The sequence below is a fragment of the Globicephala melas genome, chromosome 2 (genome assembly GCF_963455315.2).
Source record: "Globicephala melas chromosome 2, mGloMel1.2, whole genome shotgun sequence".
NCBI classification, from domain to species: domain Eukaryota; kingdom Metazoa; phylum Chordata; class Mammalia; order Artiodactyla; family Delphinidae; genus Globicephala; species Globicephala melas.
In genome coordinates this window covers 19,304,454-19,327,169 of record NC_083315.2, presented here as the reverse complement: position 1 = coordinate 19,327,169, position 22,716 = coordinate 19,304,454, and the positions used below count along the sequence as shown (strand labels likewise).

Below are 22,716 nucleotides of genomic sequence, written 5' to 3'. Positions count from 1 at the left end.
GGAGAGGTGATTGTTAGGAATCACTGAGGCCCCGCCAAAGGCAGTGAAAGTTGTTGCCTGGATGGATGGAAGATCAGTGCACACTACAGAGCTGGTTGACATGGAGTCGGAGGAATGGATTTTAGATGCGCTGTTGTGAGCACATCTAAAGGTGGTAGGAAGCCTGCAGGACCGAGACTGTAAAAGCAGTAGGCCTCCAGGATGGCAGGGACAGACCTGCTTTGGAGGACAGGGTACACACCCTGCAAAAGGACTTTGGTTCCAAGATGTCCCTCCCCTCCACGCCCACATGCACAGATGGTCACACTCTCAGTAGCATCTCTCTCAGAAGTGGGTTGCCTTGGATCACAAGCAGCTTAGAATTAAGTGTGGTCCAATGCACCCCATCCAGTCTCTGCTGTGTGGTTTCCAGAATCCTTCGTGATTTGACTCATCCTCACCGGTCACATCTTCCAGATAAGTCTGGCTTCTTTGCATATCTTGTCCGTTCCTGCGTCTCCCTCTTCTCCCTGCCTGTCATGATCTTCCTCCTAATGCCTTGCTTCAGGAATCAGCCAGCACTTTTCTGCCATTCAGTGAGTGCTGTGCTAGACTGAGGACACAAAGGAAGTTCAGATACCTCCTTTAGGAACCTTCCCTAACCACGGATTTCTCCCGTCTACGACGTCCTGTGGTCAGCCAGCCTGGATCACAGCCTGGCAAGTCATTAGTTGCTAGTGGTCTTGATGGTCAACTTGAACTTAATTTGTAGCTCCCCAAATAGAGACTAACTGCATGCCACATGGTGGGCTTATAGAAGGTGCTCACTTAATGCTTCTTTCATTGATTCTATTTCCCTGAAAATTAATTCAGCAAAAACTCCTTTCATGATCGTTCAAATGACTGGACTCTGCCTGCCCACTGGACTTTTCTCCACTTGACTAAATACTGCTCCTCCTTTAAGACAGCTCCGATTCACTTTTTCCTGCCCTGTCCCCTGGCCTTCTGTGGTCTTCCAAAACACCTTCACCCCCTCTCCCTTCAACATCAGAACATCCGTACTGTGTTTTTCTTGTCTGTGTATCTTGGTCACCTGCCCCCCATACACACTGGCCTGTGTACCCCTTGGAAACAGGGACAGCGTATTTTATCACTTGATGCAAGACTATTTGATTAGGTGAATAAAAAGGCATACAATGCAAGTAAAGTAGCAAAAATGTTTTCCCCCAATAAAGCTTGAAAAAAATATAAAGAGAGTATGCATTCAAAGATACAGTACACAAATATGGACAGTCTGCTTGGGCTGCCATCACAAAATACCACGCACTGGGTGACTCGAAACAACAGAAATTATTTCCTCAGCATTCTAGAGACTGGAAGTCCAAGATCAGAGTGTGGGCATGTTTGGCTTCTCCTGGAGCCTCTCTCTGTGGCGTGCAGACAGCTGCCTTCTCACTGTGTCCTCACGGGGTCCAGCCTCTGTGTTCATCCCTGGTGTCTTCTCTCACTAGACCTGTATGACCTCATTTAACTTTAATTACCTCTTTAAAGGGCCCATCTCCAAGTACAGTCACATTCTGAGTTGTACTTTGGCTGGGGCGGGTGGGGGTGGGGGGCGGCGGTGGGCGGCTGTTAGGATTTCAACATAAAAAAAATGGGGGCTGGGGGGACACAATTCAGTCCATAACACCCAGACACCGAGAAGGGAAAAGAGCCAGAATCAAAATGCAGTGGCACACAAGGGGTTACATTTCTGTGCCCCATTCCACGGAGAGGCGTGTGTTTGTGTTTTGGAAATTTCTGAACAGATTGAGGCTGGGAAGACGTTGTGAAACTGAATTCTGAGAATAAAGGTATTTTAATTATTAAAGTGGGATTTGTTGAAGGAGGGAAATATTGAGGACAGAGTTTTCATGAAATAAACCCTTAATCGTCCCAGAGTGGGTGAGAGTGTCCCCCCAGGAGCAGAGAGTGAGGGCACCAAAGACACATGAAGTCGTGAGGATCAGGGGACAGAGAGACAGCGGGTGCCCTGCATGGGAGGAAGGAAGTTCCAGCGGCTGCCAAGTCGGGACTGGATTGAGGCAAAGACTGATGGTCTTTGTCTTTCTCCAGGCTGCGTGAAAAAAAATTTCTGTCATCTAGGCCTTGGGGTTTCACAGTTGAAAACTGCTTTGTCTGCAGCGTCTCAATCACAACCTGTATGTTTCAGGACTGCCTTCCCCTTAGGATTAAACAGGGGAAATGTTCTTAGAAAACACGCGTTTTTAACCAGCCTTGCTCTGGGGCACATTAAGCCATGTGGCTGCTGTAGCCACGCCTCCCGGGTCTTGAACACTGGCGCTGCCTAGTTATCTGACATTCTTGTGAATTTCGGGCCATATCTGCTGTAACACTGCTTTTTATCATCCCCAGTATCAGCACTAATACTTCTCAGACTCCTGTCTCTAATGTTAATAGCACAGCACTATACTATTTGGCCTTTTTGGGAAGGAAGAAGTTTTTTTCTTTAACCCTCAGATGGTCCCTGGCTGGATCTGAAGATGAAACTCACAAAGACAGATGAATAGGGAAAAAAGCAAACAAATTTTATTGAATTTTTACATATCCACAGGAGGCTTCACAAGGGAATGAAGACCTCAAGAAGTGACCAGGGCAGGAAGCTTTTATACCTTTTAGGCAAACAATAAATTTGTGAAGAATGGACAAGACAAAGTAGTTTGTAATAAGGGTAGTAAATGGTGAAGACGTGTAACGAAGATGATAAGGGTTAGTTGAACATGGTTTACTTGCCAGTTTCACTCTGGGCTGTTAAGAGTCTGTCTCCAGTGAAAGGAGAATTTATTTCCTGCCTTCAGACAGAAAAGTGGGAGCTTCTCTTACATTTACTTGCTTCTTAACTGCCTTCAGTTCAAAATAATTTTATGGCGAAGAGGCATATTTGAGGGTGACATATTCTGGTTTCCACTGGCCTTCTTCATATTTTATTAAATCTAACTCCTAGAGGAATAGATTTTTGGAGCCCATTTTTCAGCATTAGCACAAGTACCATTTTTGAATGAACATGTGGGTGATGTAAGATATGAAACATTTTAGACTATAATTAGCAGTAAATCTTAAAATAAGAGGAAAATATCTACCAAAATCAGATGAAGTTCAAGTGCATGTAAAAAATAACATGGTTTGCCCAGTATTAACAGTGGATGCATGGTATACTGACAAAGTTGTATATAATAGTACGTTACAGAATATATTACAGTATAGAATCAAAACTTAGTTTACTTGATCCAGCAACTCTGAAATTCTGTTTCTTGACTATTTTTTAATTTGAAGAGATTTGCATTACTTAAAATTTTGCAAGTAAACAAATTTTATTGAGATCATTACGTCCAACTATTTGGTTTTTGCATAGTTAAGATTCACATACAGTGATAGCAGTGCAGTGTAATAGGCAAGGAAGATCAGAGACTGAGCAAACCCAAGTTCACTGCAAAGGCAGGTTATTCTAAATAAATGTCCAAGTTCAAATTGAGAGGAGTAGAGAATTTTTCAAACCATATTCCTGTCTTCTGCTCCCTTAGTCTTCGGTAGCCAGTTTCCTTCTATGTAGTTACATCCCCCTAAAGCTGAACCTCTCTCCCATAGCTGCCATTAAGTAATTTTATTTATTGACCTGTTATTATGGTCCTATTCCTTTTCTCCAATCACCCGACCGCTGATCCTTCCAACTACATTCTGATGCTTTGCATGTTTTCATTGGGGAACTCCATTTCTGAAGAGGACCTTTAAACCGCACACATTGGAAGCTTGCCGTAGAAGGATATTGACTCAAGCAAACAACCTGTCAGCTCAGCAGCCCACCACCCCAACCTTCACGTGTCCTGCCAGCCTGAAAATGAGACAGGCCCCTTGCCACGATTCTAAATGTATTTCCTTGTCAGTGATTCTGGGATTCTGGTTGTTCACAAGTGATTTTGAAAGTGATTGGGTGTCTTAGCTCAGGCTCATAACAAAATACCAGCGACTGGGCAGCTTAAAGGACAGAGATGTATTTCTCTCAGTTCTGGAGTCTGAGATGTCTAAGATCAAGGTGCTGGCACATTTGGTTCCTGTTAGGCCTCTGTTCCTGGCTTACAGATGGCCACCTTCTCACTAGGTCCTCACATGGCTTAGAGAAAGAAAACTCTCTGGTGTCCCTTATTCTTCTCATGGAGACACTAATTCCATCATCAGGGCCCCACCCTCATGACCTCAACCAAACCTAATTACCTCCGTAAATTCCCACCTCCAAATACCATCACACAGTTTGGGGGAGGGGGACAGTTAGAGCTTCAACATATGAATTGGGGGACGGGGGTGCACAAACATTCAGTCTGTAAGAATGACCTTTTGAAATGTGTGCTTAAGGAGATTTCTGGAAAGTATAAAGTGATTTACAAACTTGAAGGTATTTTTATCAGTATTGTTACATTTTTTATTGGCAAGTTTTTTAAACTTTCACCCTGTTCCTTGGTTTCTAAGGAAATGACATTCTTTCTGGTGCAGTTTGGAATTTAAGAAGTGAAATACTAAATGTGCAGAAAATGGGGGCCCTGACACTACATGTGACAGGAGTATCTTAAACTTCAACTCTGATGCTTCAGTTCTTATTGCATTGCTGACCTATCACAGTGAAAATATTATTCAATGGCTATTAATACCTTATATCACATTGCGGAGAGGTGGACTTTGAGAGAATGGGAAGCAGGGAAGATCAGTTTTGAGGGAGGGAAGGGACCTGGCAAAGTGCAGGTCACAGAGTGCTAAGGGTGGGAGGTGGAGGAAGGGGTGAGCTTTATTTGTTTGTTTCTTTGGCTGTGCTGGGTCTCAGCTGTGGTGTGCAGGATCTAGTTCCCTGACCAGGGATCGCACCAAGGATTGCTCCTGCATTGGGAATGCGGAGTCGTAACTGCTAGACCACCAGGGAGGTCCCAGGGGCGAGCATTGTTGCTCGAGGGCTTCCAGCACCTTGCAGAGGATGTGAGTAGCAGGCAGCCCAGCGGTAAGAAAGCACTGGAACACTAGTAAGTGGTACCATTATTGAAGGTGGGCTGATGTAGGGAATGAGGAGGGGCACAATCAAGACAGGGTTTTCCTCCGGCGCAGCTAATGCCACCTTGATTGGCACCAGCTGCACAGGGTGGCTGGCACCTAATGGGCGCCCAGTACACGTGGAATGAATGATTGAATAAATGATTCAGTGAAGTGAATGCACGCAGGTTCTCCCTACCCCTGGCAACTGTGCATCTCCTGTAATACATCCTCAAGCTCTGCAAAGTTCTTCCATTGAAATCATTGGAAGAAGTTTCCAGAAAAATGAAGAGTGGCGAGAACTTGATGTGAGTTGCTGAGAGGGAATGTCTTGGGATCTGGGCTTACCTAAGGATGGTTAATGTAGACAACATGGTCATCAGGATGTAGTTGCTCCCCTGTTTGTACTTCTTTTCACTCTTTGAATTGCTTTTTATTTCTCCTGAGCGTCCTTCTTCTTTTATCTAGATTGCTCAGTTTGCTTTGGAAATGAGACATTATGCAAGCGCAGTATGGCTTGGAATGATTATATGTAATGGGAAAGACTCTAATACATAGGCCTTTTATAGCTGCAATTGTGTTTTATTAGTTTTTTTGAAAAGAACATTTCAGTGGCTCAGTTACTGAACATTAATTGCGTTGACTTGAAGAAAATGAATCATAGCTTTGTGTGTTAGTGTATGTGTGTGTGTCACTCCTGGGGCCTGTCTTTTAAAGATGTAAAAGTTGTTTGTGAAACTTTTATGATCTTAATATTTCACATACACCTTTTTCATTTTGTTTTTGGAAAATTTTTTTCTCTTTTATTAAAATAGTGCTGATATATCCCTTGAAGCTAATTTCAAGGGATGGCTTAATTATTTGCACAAAGCATTGTTTTTCTTAGAGAAGTCTGTACTCCAAGAATTTGAAGGCAAAGGTATCAGTTGAATTGTTTCTATTCAGGATTTAACAGTTCTGTTACTTTGTTCAACTCAGAGCAACATCAAATCTCAGAGCTGAAAGGGTCTCTGTCCACCAAGGCTTTTTAACCTTTAGTGACCTAGGTCCCCTTTTGATAAATACAAAAAAAAAATGGTAATGCAATCTGAAATTCAAAGAAATTGAAATGAAATATTCTCAACAAAAACCAAAGTAAAACAATGTAATGGAGTGTCGTTCTTCTATCTCTTTTTGTAAATCACAAGTGGCTTTAAGGCTCTGGTGCCTCTCAGGGAGTGGTTGACTAGATTAACTACCTCATTTTACAGATAAAAAGACTGAGGTGCAAAGATTCCAGGAGTGCCCATCCTCTCAGCATCTTAGGAGCAGAACTGGGTCAAGAACCCGGACGTCCTGTTGGCTGCTTCCTGCTTTGCCCATAGCACCCCTCCCACCGCCCAAACCTTTAAGGCTATACTCGCATGCAAAGGAGGCATCTTATCCAGTGTCATCGCCCTATAACTGATGATGCTGATATTCTGGAAGGTTATCCTGAGTTAATGCTGTCCCAGCAGGATGGAGGCAAAGGCCAAGAGAAACTTCTCAGGCCTGGCCAGTCCATGGATCCTGGTTGATTTTTATTTACTTTATTTCGTCCTGGACCATCTGTACCATCATGACATAGAAACACTGCCCTGATATAGCTTCTGGGGAATAAGGGGGCAACACTTAAATCTGAAAATTGATTTTTTTTTTTTTTTTTGCGGTACGCAGGCCTCTCACTGTTGTGGCCTCTCCCGTTGCGGAGCACAGGCTCCGGACGCTCAGGCTCAGCAGCCATGGCTGACGGGCCCAGCCGCTCCGCGGCACGTGGGATCTTCCCGGACCGGGACACGAACCCGCATCCCCTGCATCGGCAGGCGGACTCTCAACCACTGTGCCACCAGGGAAGCCCTGGATTAATTTTTGAAATAAAGTCTGGGTCTTTCACCATATTGAAAGGTCTTATTGGTAGTTTTCACTGAAAAATTTAACATGTCTTTTTTAACTTATACTGATTGGTTCTCTCTCTCTCTTTTTTTTTTAACAGTGTATCTGGTGGAGAGCTGTTTGACCGGATAGTGGAGAAGGGATTTTACACAGAGAAAGATGCCAGCACTCTGATCCGCCAGGTCTTGGATGCTGTCTACTATCTCCATAGAATGGGCATTGTCCACAGGGACCTCAAGGTGAGGCTGTCGCTTAGCAACACCCTCCAGTTACTTTCCAACCCACAATGCACCTGTCGGAGCAGATTGGCTCCAGAGGAGGGATGAGGTTGCCTTGATGTAGATACAGTGGGCTTTGTGTACTGTTAGTCATCAGGGTCTTTGGGACCCAGAGGTAGCTTGAAAGATGATGAAGATCAACGGGGCTGGCCATTGTTTGGGACATTTAATAACCACTGTACAACGAAAGGGCCATGGGGAGCTAGGTTGTGTATTGCTTCAAACTTATCTAGAGGGTAATTTTGTTCAAGACCTGGATGCCGTGAAGATTGCCCAGTGCAGTTCTCCAGTCTTTTCCCAATTCCAGCCCTGTTTCAGCGCAACCCACCATATGAAAGAAAGGGAGCAGTAGATAGAGGGTGTGAGGTGAGGGAGAAAGGAAATAAAAGGTTATCCAGAAAGATGGGTTAAATGACATACAGTTACAGCCTTCTCCCAATGTCCTGTCGGTTCCATTCTTATCTTTTCCCTATGAGGTTTTGAAATACTCACCCTTCACCAATAGCATTGAAGGATCTGGGCCTTGGTCACCTTGGCCCAAGGGTCTCTGTGGATGCCGAAGGGTAGGTATCATAGTACCAAGGGTAGGTATCGAACATATCAATTTGAGGAACAGGAAAAAATCTGCACTGTTGACCCGAGGCTATAAAGTGGCTTCATTCTACAGCAGTTACAGGTCCAGCCCCCAGAACTCACGGCACCAGTCAAGATAGACATCTCACCCCAGCACACATACTCACCACTCCTATCAGAAACACAGGGATTATATTGTGCTGAAGCCATGCTATACACAACTACGGGCAATCTAAATCAATTTAGGGAATAAATGGTAAACGTGTGTTAAAACAGACTGTTAACATCCGGCCGTCATCTGGTGCTGGCTGTCAAGGTATAAAATGGTGTGGCTTTTCCTTTCATAGGAATTCACTGTGAAGTTTTTGCTTTTCTCCATGTTAATCACTTTCCATTGACTAGGGTAGTGGCTCCCAAATGTTAGCCTACATCAGAACTGTCTGGATGGCTTGTAAAAACAGATTGCTGGCTCTACCCCAGAGGTTCTGATCCTGCAGGTCTGCATCAGGGCCCGGGAACTTGCATTTCTAAGGGGTTTACAGATGATGTTGATGTTGGCCTGGGAACCACACTTGGAGAACTGCTGGACGAGGGTATTTGAGGACGTTGATGGACTTCTTACAGCCTTTGCTAGCCTCCTGATGGGTGAAATGGGCCGTGAGCACAAGTAGTTCATCTTCAGGACTTGCAGGTCCTTCAGAGGGCCAGGTAAGGGCTAGGTAAGGTGACCTGGCGCCTCTGTACCAGGCAGCCGTGCCTTCTCTGCTCTCTTGTGCCCTCACCAAATGCCGGTTCTGTGCTTCCAGGCCACAGCAGGCAGCTAGCTCTTCCTGAACAAGTTAGTTTAGTGACCGTAGAGATGTGATGTGGTGTACTTACTAGAAATCATTTCTAAGCAGGTAAGCCATTTCCTAGATGGGCAATGTTTATTTCCCCCTTAGAAAATGGTAAGGAAGGCTTTATTCAAGACTCCTGCAAGAGGGGCATTGCATTAGGGGAGAGAATTGGGCTCCACTGCACATGTGGCAAGGACACATGGGGAGGTATAGCCGTTGAGCAGAGTGAGGGGTCATGGATGGACTGGCTTTATGGGAGATCATGTTTTTTACACGCGGGTAACGCTTTTGGAGAAGTGCATGCAGCTCCCAGCCTGTAGAACTTTAAGATCACCAGGCTTGTAATTGTGGATAGAATGTTACCATTTTAGGACCTTTCTGTGGTCTCTTTTCAGAGGCACAAAGAAGTTTGATCTATGTGGAGGAAGTTGGGGTTCAGGAATTAAATTTTCATAAACCTCTAAGAAAACTAAACTCTGTGATAGAGGCCAGAGCAATAGAGAACATGATTGGGTTCGTGTAAGATTAGAGCACAATTTGAGATGCTGCCCTACCCCCACAGGTGGCTATACCTCTTTCTCCCTTCAGAAAGGTATTCTTGTGTCTTCTTGCCCCAGAAGCTGCTAACGATGATCAGTTGTCTTTTTTTCAAAACAGGCGAAATGTCCCCTGTTGCTTCCTCCCGTTAGGCACTGTTGCCCTTTGGAGCTGGGTCATGCTTTGCTGTGCGAGGCTGCCCTGTGCCTGTTCAGTAGCGTCCCTGGTCTCTACCCACTAGATACCTGTACCAGTCCTGAAGTTTTGACCACCAAAAAATGTCTCTAGGCATTGCCAAATGTCTCCTGGGGGGCAAAATTGTCCCCAGGTGAGAACACTGGATCAGGAGTATGACTATAGGTAACATGAACTTTACAGGAAGTGTTGATTCAGATCTTTTAGAAGCTTGTTATGTGAACAAGCGTTGGAATTGACATCCCAAGTCAAGTATTGGCCACGAATTGTCTTGCAAAGATGCCATAAAATACAGAAAAATCATTTTTCGGTGAGTCCTGGGCCTCATAGGATCCCAGGAAGCATCGTAAGATCGCCTCCCTCCTCCTGCCCCTCCATCCTCACAGCCCTCCTACTGCCTAGTGGGGGCCTCCACCCACATCATCCCTGAGCCCATCTTCCCTCCCACTTTTTCCCTGTTCACCCCTCCCCACAAGTAAAGCCCTGCTGTGCTTACTAAGTCTGGAGGTAAGTAACAGTATTGACCTAAGCTGAGAATGGCCAGTCCACTGAACCCTCCTTGGCGATTGCCCTTCAGAAGAGCAGTTCATTGATCCAAATGCGTCTCCTGTAGGAGGAAGGTATCAGGAGAGATTCGGGGCTCTTAGGCCGTCTCCTGCCTGGATGCAGCCTTGTCTAGGAGCATGAGATCCTTGACTTTACAGCTGTAGAAGTACTGGGACAGGAAGTTATAAAATCAGACACTTTTAAAAAAAATTCTCTTTGCACCCATGATTGGATTCTTACTGTTCATCAAAGGCGAATCCCTAAACATTCAGAGAAGCCAAGAGCCACGTGCACTGTTTGGTTAGATTATTTCCCTCTGCTTTCTAAGTGTTGTTGTTTCTACTATTGATTGGCTCATTTTATTCTAGTTTAAAAGGAATTGAAAGCATCCTCAAGCATACATTTGATTTTCTTCTAATTTTATGCTTCATCCACAGGGTTAAAGTCACTGTGAATGATGTATCATGTTATTTTGAGTGAGGGGTAGTATTTTTTTCCTTGGGGTTCAGTTAAAGAAAAAAATGGTTCTGACACATGTTAAAATGGTAAGGAAGGCTTTATTCAAGACTCCTGCAAGAGGGGCATTGCATTAGGGGAGAGAATTGGGCTGCACATGTGGCAAGGACACATGGGGACGTATAGCCGTTGAGCAGAGTGAGGGGTCATGGATGGAAAATTACTGTGAGAGACAGCAAGGGTGGGGGGATGCTTGCTCAACATCTCCCTCCGTCTCCATAAGCCCCGCCCTCATTTTTTGCCGGAAACAACCAGATTCCCCAATTTTCCACAAGATGTCATACAAACGAAACTTTGCTGTCTCCTGGTTTACCCCAGGATTGCCATCCGTAAGCCCCTCCCATGTAGACACCACGGGGGTGCCACTGATGTATACAGACTTAGAGTGGAAACGGGAGCTGTAATCGGACCTTTGCTGCATGTCGTGCATTACTGCTGCCTGAGCTCTGACATTTCATTTTACAGTCAGGGAAGCAAACAAGGAACCATCTTGACCCGTCTTCTACAGAAACAGAGCTTTTAAGGACACATGGCTAGAAAGCTCTAGATCTTCTGCCTCCGATTCATTCGGTGATGACCTCCCCCTGTTTCCCAGGGAGCGGAGCGCTCGGATATCAGCTGCCCCAGGAAAGGGGGAAGTGCAGTGCATGTGCCCGAGCTATGGACACGGGACGTCCCTTAGGGCGGGGAGAGAGACCCTTAGGTTGGAGACAGGTTGCTGACAAGGGTCAGAAAAAAGAAACCGAATAGCACCTGCAAAGACAGTTTTCTTTCTGGGAATCTCTGTGCCCCGAACCCAAGAAATGAATTGACAAGTCTGAGAGACATCTGCTTTCTAGTTGCCTCAATATATGGTTCATGGTTCTTAAGTAGAGAAAATACTAATAAGGGAAAGGGGCTCACATGTATTGAAAATCCGTAAATGCCCAATACGATATAAGGCACCCTGCATTGTTTTCACTAAACACTGCTTTTCTTAAGGCATTTACTGTGTCTAAAGGTCAAGTCTGTTCTTCCATTGTCATTAAGTTTTGGTGGTTTGGTGAGGCTCCCACAAGTAACCCAGCTTTTAAAATGGATTTCTTTTTTACATTTCTTTTTAGCCTGAGAACCTATTGTACTACAGCCAGGATGAAGAGTCCAAAATCATGATCAGTGACTTTGGATTGTCCAAAATGGAGGGCAAAGGAGACGTGATGTCCACAGCCTGTGGGACCCCAGGCTATGTCGGTAAGGGCTGCGTGTGTGTGTTTTCCCACTTGTCAACCTGATCGCTTGTCTTAAGCATTCGAGCCTGGCACGTGATCACAGCTGCCTTCGTTTCCCTTGAGGGAGGAATAAAAAGACTGAGAGACACTGGAATGAGTTTGAAGGGAAGTGATTTCCCCTGAAACCTTTTAATAGTTGGGTGGAAATCCCGTTTGATTTGGGCGTGGGCCTGTGTGGAGGCCAGGAATCGATTTGGGTGAATTCCCAGGTTCTAAGACCAGAAATACGTCATGTGTATCTATGTTTTTAAATGATTTACAGTGACATGTGGGATGACAATAAGGTGCAAACACACATAAAACAAAATGTTGAGATAGAAACACGTAGAAAGAAAATATTGATAGGAGGAATCTGGTTCAGACCTTGACCAAGTCACTCTCTTTAATTAGCCAATCCTGATCTGTCCTGGAGAAGCCAAGAATTAAAGTTTTTTCTAAAATCAGAACCCCAGAGATCCTTTGTCCCTGACACTCAGAATGCAGAAAATGCTGTGGCAGACCTGAGCACATACTGAGACTCAACTTCCATCTTCTGGGGGCCCAGAGAAAGGCCATCGGAACTGTGTACGAAGTTATCGAGGCTTCCATTTGCATGACTGTATAAATGCCTGCTATGTACCAGATGCTGTTCTAGGCACTGGGGTGAAGACAGTGAATGAGACGGAACACCTGCCCTTGTGTAGCTGACCTTTCAGTTGGGAGAGACAGGCAGAAAAGAAACAGGGGGCATTTCAGATCTTACATGCTATGAAGAAGACAAAACGGGAGTGTATGATAGAATGACAGGTGTGAAGAGGGGTTGGGACATTTAAGGGGACAGGAGGAGACTCAGGCATTAGCCTTCATGACGAGAAGCAGCCCCAACCATGGGAAAGTCAGGGGACAGAGTTCCAGGTGGAGGCATCAGCTTGTGCTGGGGAGAGAGTGAGTACAAGCTAGGAAGGTCTAAGAGCAGGAAGAACTGAGACTGGAAGAGACTTTGAGAAAATGGAGACCAAGGCTGAATTCTCATCATACAGACCATGATGGCTTTTCTTAATGAGAACAGTAAGCCTGCCCTGAAGGAGAGGAGGTGATGTTAGATGACCAATGTTATTCCTGTTTGTTTGGGGATATAACCACGTGACCTTCCCAGGCAGGCTGAGGGAAGCAGGCCTCAGCTAAACGTGTCTGGGGCCCAGAGCATGGTCAGAAACTTCGAAAGACCTCGGAGGCAATTCAGGGCCCTCCAAGTGCTTGCATGATAATGGGCGTTAAGTCATCACTGTTAATGTCACAGCTGGTGCACTTTTAAAGGAACTCAGGAGAAAAGAACAGACTTGAGGGGAATAGAGACTAAAATGAGGGGAAGGGAAGGAAGCCACAGATTTAGGAGGAGATCAAGATGGTATAAATGTGGGAGGGGAGGAGAAGATGTGGTCAGTACCTGTTAGCTCTCGACTGTCATAGTACCCAGGAATTTTGTCCCTGGGTTGTGTGTATGCACTAGATACAGAAGGGGAGATGGTTCTGATCGTGTCTGCGAAGCCAGCACATCTGATGGAGATGCATGGCCGGGTGAGCAGTCCCCGTTCTAGGAGAGAAAAGTCATGGTTTCGGGAAGAGCTTGGACTCCATCAGGAGGACTTGGATCAGCAGCTGTGGTGTGAGATGCACGTGTAGACACGTGTGTGCCCTGAGGTGGGGGCCGTGGGTGCAAATGTGAGCGTGTGCGGTGTGTGTGTGATGTGTGTGTGTGTGGAATTTCTCCAGTTCAGTCTAAGCCACCAGGCAAGCGGCAAATAAAAATGAATGAGACAAGCTTATTCTCATTTCTCTTAAAAGACAGGGAGGAAAAAAGCCGGTTCCAACCGTGGTGAGTCATAGGCATCAGAAAATGGACAGGCCTATGAGGTCATGGGGTCCAGTCCCCTGCTGGAATGGCTTTGCTCTGCTCCGCAGGGGCTGCTGCCCAGGCCACGCCGGGCGAGGAAGCTGAGGATGCTGTAGCCGCCCAGCTCCTGCTTCAGGACGTGGGCTCTGACAGAGAATGTGCATATTTACATAGGCATCGTACTGTTCTCGTATTTGGAAAGCTCCAGCACTTTCTAAATGGATTTTCGCTTTTTTACATTTTGACAGAGCTTGTGGAATGGCAGTTTCTCTGGGTTTCTAAGTGGCTGCCATCCTAGTGGTCTGGTTGTGTTTAGATGTCAGTCGCTGATGAGTCTGGGAACCGGGACTGGGGTGTGGATGTGGCCTTTGCTCTTTTACCCTAAATGGTGGCAAGTGGAGCCGTCGGGTAATTCTGTTGTCAGATACAGAGTTTTCCTGGAGTGAAGAGGGGAAAGGAGGACTATGGGAATATGGCAATTCTGTTTGTTCACATTTATTGAGCACCAAGATTCTTGGGGGACCTTTTAGAGTAAGAAAGGGGCAACACTGGGGAGCTTGTGTCTACGTAGACATGCCTTGGGCAGTGAGCAGCTGAGCTTAGGCTGTTTCTCCCCAACAGTCTGCATGGCAAGCTCCTATTCGACCATTAAAGCCCAGCTTACGTGACCCTTTTTTTGTTTTTATTTTAAATTTATTTATTTGTTTTTATTTTTGGCTGTGTTGGGTCTTCGTTGCTGTGCACAGTCTTTCTCTAGTTACGGTGAGCAGGGGCTACTCTTCATTGTGGGGCGTGGGCTTCTCATTGTCGTGGCTTCTCTTGTCTCACAGCATGGGCTCTAGGCACGTGGGCTTCCGTAGTTGTGGCACGAGGGCTCAGTAGTTGTGGCTTGTGGGCTCTAGAGCACAGGCTCAGTAGTTGTGGCGCACGGGCTTAGTTGCTCCGCGGCATGTGGGATCTTCCCGGACCAGGGCTCGAACCCATGTCCCCTGCATTGGCAGGCAGATTCTTAACCACTGCACCACCAGGGAAGCCCTACACGACCCTCTTTTGACTGCTTTCCCAACATCCATCCTCTCCTTTGTCATCCTGGTTATTTTCCTTTTCTTACCACATTGCATCAGCTTCCATATTTATCCGTGTCTCTCCCCCTCTCCACTAGAGCAGGGGCTCTGGCTTACTCATCTTTGCACAGATGCTTGTTGAATTCAATAAAAACCTAAGCTTCGTAAACATGAGCGATATTTTATTTCTCTGCTCCCCTTCTCTTCATTCAGCATGTGTTTATTGAATTCCTGTTATGTGTCATGCACAAGAGTTTGGTGTTAGGAATACAAATACAAATTAGATAGAGTCTCTGACCTCAGAATGTTCACAGTATTGTGAGAGAGAGGGCTAACAGGTAAATTGAATAATGTATGATGAGTGCTATATTATGCCTCATTCAAGAATTATTTATTTAGTGCCTACCTTCTGTGCTAGGCACTGGGGATGCATCAGTAGAAAGAAAAAACAACAGATAAAAATCCTCAACCTCGTGGTACTTACATCTGAGTGAGAGGGAAACGGGCTATAAGCAAACAGCTAAATATATTAATTAGCATCTTAGATGGACATGCATGCTATGCAGAAAAATAAGGCAGGAAAGACAATAGGAAGTGTGTGTGTGTCTGTGTGTGTGTGTGTGTGTGTGTGTATGTGTGTGCAGGGGGTTGTCATTTTAACTACACTGATCAAGGCAGCCCTCAGTAAGAAGGTGACAGTGGGGTAAAGGTATGATTGCAGTGAAGGAGCCAGCCGTGCCGTTATTGGGAGGAAGAGCATTCCAAGGATGGTTCAAAGGCCCTGGGGCAGGAGTGTGGGAGGCGCAACAGGAGCAGGGTGAGAAAGGAGGAAGTCAGAGAAGCAGAGGGCAGGGCATGTGCAGACCAGGACTTAGAAGTCGCTGTCATGACCACGGGTGGCTGGAAGCCGCTGGAGGGATCTGAGGTAATGGGTGACATGATCCAACTTTCACCAAGATCCCTGTGGGGGACAGGCTGGGATAAGGAGAGGTGGCAGGGGGGACAGGGCCAGGGTGGAAGGAAGGAGACCAGCTAGAAGGCTCTGGAGTCGTCCAGGCGAGAAATGGTCGGGGCTGGGTCAGGTTGGCAGAGTGGAAGTGATGAGACGCTGTGGGATTCTGAATGTGATGTGCAGGTGACGTCATCAAGATTTTCTGAAAACCCAGAAGTAGGGTTTGAAAGAGAGAGACATCAAGGGTAATTCCAAGGGTTTTGGCCTGAGTCCTTGGAAGAGTGCAGTTGCCTTTAATTAAGATGTGGGGGGAGAACGTTGCAGAAGTATCACCAGGGGTTCAGGTTTGGATTTGATAACATCTGTGAGGTCCGGAAGGCAGCTGGAATAGGAGCCAGGTCTTGAGGGGAGACTCCTGTTTTGCACAGCAGTTCTGTCCTATAAAGTCACTGTGAGCGCTGAACGGGCAGACCCTGAGCCCCACTCCCAGGGGAAATACAGGGCTGGGTTCCTGCGGGTCTCTAGTCCCAGCACTGTCATCAGCTGGTCGATACTTGACCTTGTTATATGTGTATCTCTGTCCAGTGTCACTTTATTTAATATTGTCGCTGATTCATTACCGTTGAGCTTAGGCTGACAACACTGTAACTCACGCCTAAGTGAAGCTTATCGGACATGCGTTTTCTCCATAAGGTGCAGCCTTCTTGTGCTTGGGGGCACTGGACAGCACCTTGGCACTGACACCTGGGGGCGGTTTTTTTTTTTTTTTTGCGGTACGCGGGCCTCTCACCGTTGTGGCCTCTCTCCCGTTGCAGAGCACAGGCTCCGGACGCGCAGGCTCAGCGGCCATGGCTCACGGGCCCAGCCGCTCCGCGGCACGTGGGATCCTCCCGGGCCGGGCCACAAAGCCGTGTCCCCTGCATCGGCAGGCGGACTCTCCACCACTGCGCCACCAGGGAAGCCCTGGGGGCCGTTTTTAATAGTGAAATCAACAGAATGCACAAAAGTGTGGGAAAATGTGGCACTAACTGGACCATAAAAACTATAGTTCTTATCTCTGTGAGAGACAAAACAAGAGGGCAGAGCATTGCGGTGTTTGCCCTCAGCTGGGAGCGAGCACTCGGGTGACTCCCTGCCCACTCTGGGCAGGTCTACAAACGACCGCAAAAGCATCCCAAGTATTGATTTGGGGGCTGCAAATGAATTTTAGCGAGTAGGCAGATCTCAAATGTGGATCCATGAGCTGTGGGGGTGGACGGTATTTGGGAACTGATAGCCTCTGGTGCATTTTATTTGGTTTTTTTGTTGTTTGGGGTTTTTTGTTTTTGTTTTGTTTGGCCTCACCACGCGGCATGTGGGATCTTAGTTCCCCGACCAGGGATATCAAACCCGTGCCCCCTGCAGTGGAAGTGCAGAGTCCTAATCACTGGACCTCCAGGGAAGTCCCCTCTGATGCATTGTAAAGCCATGAACCTGGATGGAATCATCAAGTGGGGGGCGGGTGTAGATGGAGGAGAGGAAAGGTCCCAGGGCTGAGTCCCGGGGACTCAGAAGGGACAGTGGGTGACATAGGAAGAGAACCAGGGGGGGTGTGTGGCATCTGGACAGCACTTCAGGGAGGATGAAGTGCCTTGTGTCAGCTGTGGCTACGAAGTCAGGTAAGATAAAGACTGAGTGGGGACCACTGGCTTGGGGAACCTTAAATTATAGATTAATCGAACAACTAATTATTTCTGTGGGAGCCTGGTAGTCAGAGTAATGCTGCAGAGAAGATGAAACAGGTCTTCATCAGAGGACCCCAGTGTGCTCTCAGCCTGGGGCTGGACACAGCCCCGTCCACCTGCCCACTCCCCCCCCCCAAGCAGTCTGATGGGGACACTATTTGGGACCTTGGACACAGAAGCCACGGCCTCCTTTTTGCCGGGCAGTTTTTCATTTGAACAGGGCAGAGCCATTAGGCATCTACGGGAGAGAAGGGAGGGAGTACCGTTCCCCTGCCGCCCATCCTGGGGGCCACACGTCCCAAGAGCCCAAGCTGGGAGCAGAGGACGGCTGTCGGCTTTAGTTCAGATTCCTTCGAGGCAGTGTTGGTTTCCATTGGTGAGCGCAGTTGTTTTGTTGTTGTGTCAGTTATGACCTAAATGACTCTTCAGCTGAATAGTTAGTTTCACCAACCTCGAGTTACTACTTCAATTTAAATGAGTTCTCTAATAATGAAGAAATAATGGGAAAAGGGCTGTTTATCCTAAGTGTCCCAAGGCACAAGGTACCCTGGGAGAAAGCAAAGAAATCTGAGCCTTTTGAACTTCACCCTTGACCCTTAGCAGCTGCCTGGTCCTTACACACCCCGTATAAGGAACCAGGGCCCATGCTGAGTGTCAGGTCACTGATGACAGGAGATGGCGGGCATCTCTCCATCCAGGTGTATTGCGTTCCTGCTGCAGGCGGCGCCTAGGGCTCTGTCAACACCTGGGGCTCCTCCAATGCAGTATGGCCAGTGGGCGATACGGATCCACGTAAGGTATCGTGTTTGCAGTGTGAAGTAACTGACATAGTTCAGAAGCAGCCTCACAGATACAGGCGAGAGACGGATCAGTAAGGGCTAGAACCAGCAGGGGAAAACTCACAGAGGAGGCAAGATTTGAAGGAAGGGTGGGACTCGGGCCAAGATGAAGGGCTTACGGATGCAGGCGAGCAGGAGAACAAAGGTCCAAGGTCATGAATGGCTTCTGGTATGGAGGGCCTGGGGGAAATGAGCAGAGTCACTTGGGGAGGGAGGGCATGCGTAAATAAGTTCTTGGAGAGAATTGAGGAGAAATGATAAGGCCGTCTGGTGGCAGTCAGCTCCTCAGGGTAACATGGTGACCGTTAATGTGGTATTGACCTGGATTTAGAATCCATTTAATTGAGTCAGATATAACATTCCCCTCGGCATCGCCAATAAGAGATGGAAGTCAGAGCTGAGAAAGTTTGTAAAATGATTTATGCAACTTGCTCCACTGCGTTAATTAAAATATCCAAACGGGCTCTCTTGAATCACTAAATAGGAACCGTAAGTCACAGAAAGCACCCATGTCAGTCGTGTAATTGACAAGACACTACAAGATGACAAATGTACTTCTGTTCTGTAGAAGGAAGCCTGTCGTTTTATTTCTCGATGTTGCTATTTGCACACCGATGTGATTTCTCAGATTCTATGGGAAAATTAAACTCTTCTAGAAGAACTTGGAACCTTTGTCTCTAGACGAAGTGACAGAGTGCCTCAGCAGAGGAAGGCAAGCCTGTGCTCTTACTTATTCTTCCAAAGACTAGTCTTTCTTATTCAGGGATTGCAAACTGCCCTTTTAAAAAGGGCAAGAAGGCTGGGGTGGTGCTGGGTGGCAGGACTCCTAACTGCTTTGTGATGTTTGCCTTTGAGCAACATGAGACTTGCTTTTTTCATCGAGCCTTTTTGAGTGATGATACATCCCTTTGCAGTATTCCATTTGGAGTGCATACTGGAAACCACTCTTTCATTATTTAATGTGCCTCAAAGATAGGAAGGTGCGTTTCTGTCTGATCCATCATTGTGTCTATAAGCAGAGCCACATCTTGGTTCTCTGCAAGGTGGCTCATTGTTATATTACTTAAACTGTGAAGAAGGAGGCATTCCAGTTTCTTCTCGCAGCTTAGTCACCTGCATAGACATTGCCAAAGTCTTTGGTCTAGCCCTGGCTTAACTTGTCTAAAATAGTTTAAACAAGTTTCGTTGTGTTCTCTTCTAAGTGGAAATGGAGAACAGTTGGTTCAACGTTCTCAGCATATCTTTTCACCATTAAAGGAATACTTTTAATTCATGGGATCATCGCATTTTTAAAGCTTGATAATGGGCTTGAGGTTAGGATGAGACCTTGGAAACCAGGGGTTCCAGGAACCAGGGTTCCGTTTGGGGATGAGGGACTATTCTCAGAGCCACCCAGCCTGTAGCTGGTGGCAGTCACAACAGTGGGTCTTGACTGTGAGATTCTGTCTCTGCCATTGCTTACATGTAAGGAAGACCTGAGCCCTTCCCTTAAAATCTTGGGTTCTCAGTTTCTCGTATGTAAAATAAGCGTGCTGAACTGATCGGTCATCAAATCGGGCCCTGCCGCTTACCCCTTACAAAATCAATCCTCACAAATGTTGACAGAAAGGAAGGTTGCCTTTAATCTGAATGCCGGCAATCTGGGGAGATGGTAGACTCAGCGTCCCCCCAAAACTACCTCCCAAGATTCTGCTCCACCATGAAAGCTTTTAAAGGGAAACAGGGAAGTAATCTCGGTGAATCTTTGAGGTAGGGGGTCAGAGTTGTCGCCATCCCCACTGTGTGCAGGCTGGGTGCAGGCTGGTCGAGTCCTCGTGATCTTTCTTTAGACCCCACCTTGTTCACACAGTTTGCAAGATTACTGAAGGGAAGCTAAGGAAGAGATCTGGTCATCTGTCAGTTACTTACTTTTCATTCCTACTTCTCTGGTCTATGAAAGAACCAAGAAGTTAGGCAAAGTATTGTGTGATCAAAAGATATGAAAAGTGTGCTCGGGCTGGAGATGAGTAGAGCATGGGGCGCCTGGTTTAAGGTTAGTGACAAGGCAAAGGGGCACCTTCTGCAAAGAGCTCTTTCCCGCAGAGGTTTTTCCTGCCAAGAGCTGCTTACGCGTTGACTTCCATGATTTTTTTTCTGGTTCTGCTGTTCTGTATTTCTACAGATGTGTGACTTAGTAGCCTTTAAGTGTATAAATATTCGTGTGTCAAGGATATTGACTGTCATTTTTTCCCATCTTCACTCAGAACAGACAAGAAAAAATTCAGTTAAGTTGACATCATCCATCTCTGTCCTCCTGAGCGGGCTAAGTCACGCGGTTCCTTTTATCTTTCCTCATAGATCCTCTGTTCCTGCTGCTGTAATCTTCACTCTTCTGTGTGGTCATTTTCTCCCAAAGAGCTCGGTTTTTATTTGTTGTTCACTTAAATACCATATTTTAGTACACGGCTCTGAGCATTACATCATTGTTCTCACCCTCTCAGACTGTTAGCGTTGAAACAGGATTTTATGTAACTGATAAATTGTCACACAGGGCACAGATGAGTAGGCGGGGGACCCACATCAGAACTTTCTCGTTCCTTCTCTCTCAGCAGCGACTCAGTGACAACCAGCAGCGACCGTTTCATCACACTGGGCGCTTGCAGCCAGACCCCATGTGTCAGAGAGAACAGCGCCTCCCCACGTGGGGAGACTTGCAGGGCCCGGTATTAGCCTTGACATAGTGAGTATGGACGAGGGCAGAAGCTCATGATCAGAACGTGTGCCAAGTAAACCCAGCCCTGCCCTGGAAAAGCCCCCACCCCACTAAATCCCTCTTAAGCTATTTGTAGAGCACTCTCCAACCTTCTGGAACTCCTGACGGCTCCTCTCTCAGTACCTGAATCCTGGGATGGAGTTTCATGGTTTCTAAACTGGTACCATTTTGCGGTGGTGGAGAGGAAAGAAGCAGTGCAGCATTTTGTAACTTACTCTTTTTTTTTTTCTTTTAATGTTTATAAACCAAAACACTGGAATGACCGTAGCAGTATTCTTCATGTTGGAGTGTAGCTCATCAGATTTCAGAAGTGAGGAGGGCTTCAGTGCAAAGTAACCATCCGGTTGCGGTTCACAAACCCGTTAGGGCGGAGGTGGAATCCTGGGACAACTGGCAAGGAACACATTACGGGGTTATCCGTTGCCACATTGCTCTAAAATGCCTTACTCAGAACATTTTTCTTCCTCTGTAGCACTGAGTTCCAGGTCTCTCCCACATTTGAAAACACCAGATACCAGCTGCCCTCCCGTTTTCCACTCCCTTCCCGTTCCGTAGTCTCTCCCCACCACCCATCAGCCACATTTTGGCTTCGGCGGCATTTGAATAGTAACCCAGCTCCGATCAGACTGGTAATGAGAAACCAAGATGGTGCTTTAATGGGGACTCTTCATGCCTGTGGTAAAATTCAAGAAGCTACTAGGAAAATCCAAGTGAGCTGCTCATCTGCGATGCATTCTTAGTAAATTACGGCTCTAGGGGAGGGTGAGAAAGAGCTAAGGAACCTGTAACCCCCAGAAAGAGAACAGAGCTGTCCCAAGAAGCTTCTGCTCCTCTCGTGCAGCTCCGGGCTGAGGACAGACCACCGGCGAGGAATGATTCTGTATCTCAGCTGTGTTTTTATTCGCCAGCAATCCAGACTGCAATCCTCTAAACCTAGGTGAAGCAACACCTGCTTATTAAGATGTTCACAGTAAAGCCCCTCAGCGCATTTTTTTTTTCTTTTTCAATACCTCTCCTGCTGAAAGTTCTCCTGGCGGGAAGCAGACCTGAGTTAACCCGTTCAGTACCACCTCCTCGTTGTAATGCAGCTCTTACTGAGACTGGATGCTCCTCTGAGCTGTATGCCTGAATCTTACTTTCCTTGATCTCAGAATTTTATTTACCGTCTCTGAACAGTCCACTGCTGGGTAGAAAGGTCCTCTTTCTCTCCCACTGTTTTTTTTTTTTACGATGTTGTGTTACTTTCAGGCGTACAGCAAAGTGATTCCGTTATACGTATCTATATATATATAGACATATATGTATATATCTATTCTTTTTCAGACTCTGTTCCCTTATAGATTATTACAAGATATTGAGTAGAGTTCCCCGTGCTATACAGTAGGTCCTGGTTGGTTATCTATTATACACAGTAGTGTGCATCTCCCACTGTTTCAGTGATATCCTTTTCACCACAATGATGACATGCAGTGTCACTAACTCTTTGGAACTATATTACAGTTCGATTTAAGACTATCCACTTATCCTCCAGCAGAGGAGCTCTGTCCCTTCTCACTACCTTTGGAAATCCCTTAGGGACAGGAAAACCTGGATCAAGTGTCCTTGGACACAAATCCCTAACGGTACAGTTGGCCGTCTGGATCCACGGGTTCCACATCCTCAGATTCAACCAACTGCAGATCAAAAGTATTTTTCAGAAATCGCCAGAAAGCTCCAAGAAACAAAACTTGAATTTGCTGCTTACCGGCAACGACTTACCCGGCGTTACCATTGTGTTAAGTGTTACGGGTCATCTAGAGGTAA

The 22,716-nt window shown here is 46.4% G+C and overlaps 1 protein-coding gene across 7 annotated transcripts in view; it reads left to right on the top strand.

Moving 5' to 3' along the window:
• CAMK1D (calcium/calmodulin dependent protein kinase ID) overlaps window positions 1–22,716 on the top strand; it is a 415,209-nt gene that overhangs the window by 346,320 nt on the left and 46,173 nt on the right. For all 7 annotated transcript variants that reach the window (XM_060293260.1, XM_060293277.1, XM_030836975.2 and 4 more), the window contains exons 4-5: window positions 7,061–7,199; window positions 11,545–11,671. In XM_060293260.1, the coding sequence (XP_060149243.1) occupies window positions 7,061–7,199; window positions 11,545–11,671 (266 nt within the window). The remainder of the gene's footprint in view (window positions 1–7,060; window positions 7,200–11,544; window positions 11,672–22,716) is intronic.